The 6311-nt window shown below is 36.4% G+C and overlaps 1 protein-coding gene across 1 annotated transcript; it reads right to left on the bottom strand.

Moving 5' to 3' along the window:
- Positions 1–6: 6 nt before the first annotated feature.
- LOC132166415 (uncharacterized) lies at positions 7–2524 on the bottom strand. Its single transcript, XM_059577218.1, has 3 exons — positions 2305–2524; positions 1857–2156; positions 7–1769 (listed from the first exon to the last, which is right to left on the bottom strand). Exons 2-3 carry the CDS (start codon positions 2142–2144, stop codon positions 1512–1514), a joined length of 546 nt encoding a protein of 181 aa, XP_059433201.1. The 5' UTR covers positions 2145–2156; positions 2305–2524; the 3' UTR covers positions 7–1511.
- Positions 2525–6311: the final 3787 nt, after the last annotated feature.

Here is a 6311-nt window from a genome sequence, read left to right as displayed (position 1 = left end):
AAACCAGCCAGGGGTGGCTTCAACTACCTCCATGGGGGTGGCCAGCCATCCTTCATTTTGCCCAAAAGGGGTGGCACTACCCCTTTTTTTTTAATTATATATTTTTTATTATTTAATTAAATTTTTTAATGTTTTTAATCATTTTAGCTTTTTAAATTTTTAACTATGGATGTAGAAAGATGTCAATTTTTTGGGGGTGCTGACATGAATTTCCGTCAATTTTTGGCCGGAAGTACTATCTTTGTTTTTAACCATTATTGAGGTATCATCTATTAGGGGTGTACAAGCAGTTGCGGTTATTGGCTAAAACCACTAACCACAACCACCTAAGGCGGTTATTGAATTTTCAATAACCGCAACAACTCCACTTAGGCAGTTAGCAGTTATTTTATAACCGAGAGTTAGCGATTATTAAGCCAATAATCGGCAGTTTTATAACCTTTTTTTTATATGAGCTTTTAGAGGTGTTTTGGGCCTTCATTGTGCTTATTTTAAATATTTTTGGGTCAAAGTGTTACAAAAAATAATGAATATGATGAAACTCTATCCCCAACTCGTATTTAAAACGACACAGGCGTCGTTTTAATGTTATATTTTTAATATAAAATATATAACATATATTTATATTATTATATATAAGGGTAGGCAGTTAGCGGTTGTTAACCGCTTTTTCCCTACCCCTAAAACCTCTAACCGCCTAGGGCGGGGCGGTTAGCATTTTTTATAACTGCCTACCAAAGCGGTTATGCGGTTATGTGATTATGCGGTTAACGGTTAGTAGTTGTGGGGCGGTTATACAAAACGAAACTAAGGGGCTGTACACTCCTACCATCTGTGATGCAAAACGAAACTGAGGGGGCAAAAAATAAAGTTAAACCATAAGGACAAAACATAAAGTTAAACTATAGGGGGGCCAAAAATAAAATTAAACCATAGGGGGCAAAACATAAAGTTAAACTATAGGGGGGCCAAAAATAAAATTAAACCATAGGGGGCAAAACATAAAGTTAAACTATAGGGGACAAAAAATAAAGTTAAACCATAGGGGGCAAAACATAAAGTTAAACTATAGGGGGTAAAAAAGTATTTAACCCAAATATATAAAAAGCATCACTCAAATTTGTTGCTCTAGGGCTCAGGCCTTGTTTGTTAAACCCCACCCCATCCCCCCACATTCCACCACACTATTCACTTCATTTTTTCTAAAAAAAAACATTCTTACTTTTATATTAAATTATTTACTTTTTATATCACATCATTTACTTTTTATTACTATTCAAATAAAAAAAAACACTACAAAACAAAATTTTCTACTTTCCAATACCACTTTTTCATTTTCCCATATCAATCATTATTTTTTTTTTCCCATGAACAGTGCGGTGTGGTGGTGTGGTGTTTAACAAACACCCCCTCAATCTATCTATCTATCCTGCCTACAGGACGACCCTGTAAGCGAGATTCTTTTGATTGCTAGAATCATTATGAAGGAACTAAGCCAGATCCGAAGGAACTCATCTGAATAAGGAGGGAGGACCACATAAGTCAGACGTAAAGGCAGCTGGCACATTCGTCCCATATTGAAAAGGCACCTCATCACCAAGGTAAATTGAGTCATTGGCAACACTGTAGGGCATGTAAACAGATTGCATCTGCAAGTGTAATGGGGAGAGCCCTAGTAGCTCTGGCGGGACACAGAACACATTTAAGTCTGGCGGGACATGGAACATATTTGAGTCTGGCAAGACACACAACATATTTGAGTCTACGACCTGCAAATCAACTTGATGTTAGAAACATAAATGAAGGAGATACTTACACCTAACTGCACTTGGAATACAATTCACTGTCTTTCTCACCTCACCAGTCGTTTCTTCTTCTACTCGATTTATTGCAGTGTACGCACTATAACCATCGCGGTTACCATTTATGGCTGTTATAGTGTTAGATGTCATTCCATTAGAATAACATCTTGTGAGATGATTACTGACTTCCTTTCCTAATGCTGGAGATACGGAAGCCAGTGCTAGCTCAGACTCTGTCGGAAAAGATGAAGCGGCAGGTGTATTGGCGAGTAGAGTTAAGCGGGTCAAACAGTTGCAATCTAGTGGATCTTGCAGCAGGTACATATTTGGTGCTTCCTCCATTACCGGATTAACCTGATAAACGAAACATGAATGAACAAGATTAGTATTTAATTAATTTACTGCAGTTCTAATTTACCAAAGAAAGAAAAAAAAAAAAAAAAAAAAAAAAGCAAACAATTACAACTGTTTTAAGCTGAAATTCAATTCTTTCCTTTCTCACCTCAATATCTGTCACTTGATTCTCTGCAGCGAAAAAATTAACATTGTTGTCACCACCCGCAACAGGTATGTCAGAATCCTCAGTAACAAAGCATCCATCAACTGTTCGAGAATCTTCAGCTTGCACTGAAGGCAGTGCTAGTTTTGACTTTGTTTCTTTAAGACGAGATTTGGACGTGGTAGGAAATGAAACAGCAGATCCAGCATTCTTAAAGACACTGTTTTTTTATATTTGTAGAAGAAACGGCAGACGACAGAGGTGTTCTGCATGAAGTTATTAAAAAAAACAAAAAAGTAAATATTTAAATGGCAACAGCAACATGAAAAAAAGACGAGATGTCAGAATATTATCTACATGATTAGATCAATAAACTTAAGCTGCTTTTGGAATTCCTCACCTGACCAGCAGTTACTTCGGCCACTGGATTTTTTCTAGTGTACCCAGTATCACTAATGTGGTTAGACCCAGAGCAGTATCCTGTGACATGATTGTCAGCTTCCTCTTCTGATGCTGGAGATACTAAAGCCCGTGCTTGTTTACGCTTGGCAGGTCCAAATTTGCCACCATTGTTAGATTTCTTGAATAAATGACACAGGACAATGCTTTCCTGCATAAAGCAAATCAACTAAGTGAGAACGTAACATCACCGAGTAAATCCTCTTCTAAGATAACCCTTTACATTATTTTGGCAACAGAAACATCTTAAACCACCATTAGCAATCAAGAAGAAATGCCAAGCCAATAATATGACAAGTCCATCTATCCAGAGACGGATTTGGGGGTGCCTGCTATGGCGCAATGCCCCTTTCGTTTGTAGATTTTTTTTCCTACAAGGTGTAACAAGCAGTATTTGGGCTGTTGGCTCCTAGCCATTAAAAACTAAAGGCCAGTGGACTCCTAATCCCTAAAAGGAAATGGCAAACTAATCCCTATATGCTATAGAAAATCAATTTGCAGGAGCACGCAACAAGCAGTGCATATTGCGATTTAGCAGTTGGACCGTGGACGTCCCACGTTTGGACGTGGTGATATCGACTCTCGTCTGTAAGAGCATTCTCAATGGAAGAGCCAAATGTTACTTTTATCTAGAATAGCTCTTCAAATGTTTAAAAAACCCCCTACATTGAATTAGCCAAAAAAAAATGTAAAATAGATATTTGATTGAAAGAGCTAAAAGAAAAGCTAAATGTAGCAGCACTTTTCAAGGGAGTTATTTTATTTTTCATTGTTTCTCTCACCTATTTTCTCTTTTTCCCAAATCGTTTCCTACTTTTTCTTTGCATGTTCTCTTTTTCTCAAATTTTGACAAACTAACATTTATCTGAATAAAAAAAAAAAAAAAAATCTCATTATTAATAAACTTAAGAGGATTGAATATAGGAAGGTAGCAGAGATTATGAATTTATGATGATTGAATATTCATAATGTCATAATAAATTACTCCTTCTGTATTTTTTTCTGTCGGTAAATTAATTCATTTATGGTTAATTTTGTAAATTAGTTTACTGTAATGAAATGTGTTATTAAGAAATGATATAGCTATTTGGGTGTTATTTGATAACTGTTATTATTTTTCTCTAAAGTAATTTGTAGTTCATGAGAAACAACCAAAAGAAAGAAAAAAAAATATATATATATATATATATATATATATATATATATAAGAAAACAACCTAAAGAACCAAGAAACATTAAAAAACAAAATACACAAACCAATTAGTTATTAAAAGTCTAAACAACCAATGGGTAGCATGAAAACAAGAGTATATCATCAAAAGCTTAGCTCAACTCGGCTCGCCAAGGGGAGAACGTTGTGCGAGCTCGAGCCGAGTGCTTCCCATCTGGCCGAATCAGTACCCAGCTTTCCTTCAACCAAAAGCCAGCCAACATACACCTTGCGATGGTGGTGCCGGCGGGGGATAGTGGTAGTGGGTTGAAAAAAGAGAGAATGTTTTAGCGTTGAGAAGCAAAAGAAACGGAAAAGGAAATACAGAGAAAATAATGGAAAAGGATCGCCAAACCCAGAAATCAGCAAAATTCAGAGAGAAAGCTTGCGGGAAGTTCCCGCGCGTGCGCGTGAGATCCATGCTTCGGCACGCGGTCGCCCGGCGGAGGAGCGAGAGGGAGTAACAGGTAGCGGGGAGGCCGGAGATGACGGGGGAGAGGCGCGTTGATGGGCGGAGCTGACGTAGACTGACAATCTAGCTTTGCAAGAAGCAAATCTAAAAATCAAGACAGATCCGTGTGGTGGAGGCAAACAGATGAGGGCTATATTTGTCTGCTGCGTGTGACGTGTCAAATTATAAAAAACCTTCAATCATTTGCCATAAATAAAAAAATAAAAAATAAAAAAAACCCATAAAAAATCATAACCATAAATTTTGTATTATATTTAATTTACTTTTCAAAAACATTTTTTTTTTTTTTATTGGCATTCATAGTTCATACAAAAAAATTGTAGACTCAACCTAAAATAAAAAATAAATTTGGTGAGGTTAACAAAAGACGAGACGAGATAGAAAAGCTACCCGACGGGGGGGTTGTTACCATCGAGCTCGGTCGCGTGGTACTCATGCACGACCCAATCTGTTTTCTTGCCGCTCGGACTCTGCCCAGTATGGAAAACCAGTATCTTTTTCTTTCCAATTAACCTCCCTTCCGACTTGATTTCGCATTCCCCGCCAGTCCCCTTCCAGTACCCAGTCTTGGTCTTCCTGTTCGACCGATTCCCATTCCGGTACTTCGGATCCAGTTTCGAGAAGAAGAACCACTCTTCTGGATCCCTCGTCGTCTCTATGCCGGTTGAACCTACACTCAAAGAAACCAGACTGAGAACTAACAAAAATTTGACGGCCCAAGTAAGAAATCACATGAGTAGATTACATATTTTGAAAACAATTGAGGAAATCAATCGAAGCTCAGGTGCAAAATAGGAAGATCAAATCATCATATTAAGCATAAGGGAGTGCTAAGTACTGATTGATCACCTTTCAACTCCCAAGGATCCTCTTTGAAGAAAGGAACTTCGTGAATGAAGTCAATTGTTCCTTGATCGGACCCATTGATCTTTGGACGCAAAAAATCTTGGATGATTTCCTCGTCCCAGGGATTGAACCTGACCCCCGGTGGCTGGCTAGTCAAATTCAACTCTCCCATCCACAGGGCCAGCTCGCAAGCCAACATGACAGTTAAAAACTGAAAAGAGTGGGACATCTATAGAAGACCAGGGTAGTGCACTGCACATCGCTTGTGTAGGATAAGTTTCTGAGTTAAGTTTGTATCTTGGGTAATGTTAAATGAGTTAAGTTTGTATCTCGGGTAATGTTAAATAGAACGCAGGCGCGGCAAAAAAAATTTTTTTATAATATTTTTAATTATAAAAATAAAAATAAAAAATTTGACTGATGCGTGGCACGCAAGCGTTCTGTGTATCACGACCCTTGTATGTTAAGGGCATTATTAGCGCTTCACTAAAATTTTAGTCACCAAAATAATAAAAAAGTATATATTTTTTTATTTTAACCATTCATATTTTTTAAAGCATTCTCAACTGTTTCACTATTTTAATAATTCACTTTTACTATTTCATTTATATTTTTTTTTCAATTATTTGTTTATCATTTCTTTAAATGTTAAAGGAGAAAAGAGAAACAAACAAGAAAAAAAAAAAGAAAAAAAAAACCATTTTTTTAATGGTATTCACTATTAACACTGAGTACTATTTACTCACTATTTTTTTGTCAAATTGGTGAGACTAAAAATAAAAGTTTTAAGGCTTTTTCACAAAATTTGCTTATCAAAATAACTAAAAAATAATTTTGGTGAGACTGCAAATAGTGCTACAAGGGTTTGATTTTATTCCTCCAATTTAAATTTTGGAAAACTTAGCTAATCTTCTTTAATTTTTATTGTATTCGCAATTATTTAAATATATTCAACTTTAAAGCATTTGTAATGGCACCCATTGGTTAAAATTTTTTGTTAAATCATAACTGTGAGAGTCAAAA

This window comes from Corylus avellana, chromosome ca11 (assembly GCF_901000735.1).
Source record: "Corylus avellana chromosome ca11, CavTom2PMs-1.0".
In the NCBI taxonomy this organism is placed as follows: domain Eukaryota; kingdom Viridiplantae; phylum Streptophyta; class Magnoliopsida; order Fagales; family Betulaceae; genus Corylus; species Corylus avellana.
The sequence above is the reverse complement of the archived record's forward strand: the minus strand, read 5'-3'. Positions and strand labels throughout refer to the sequence as shown.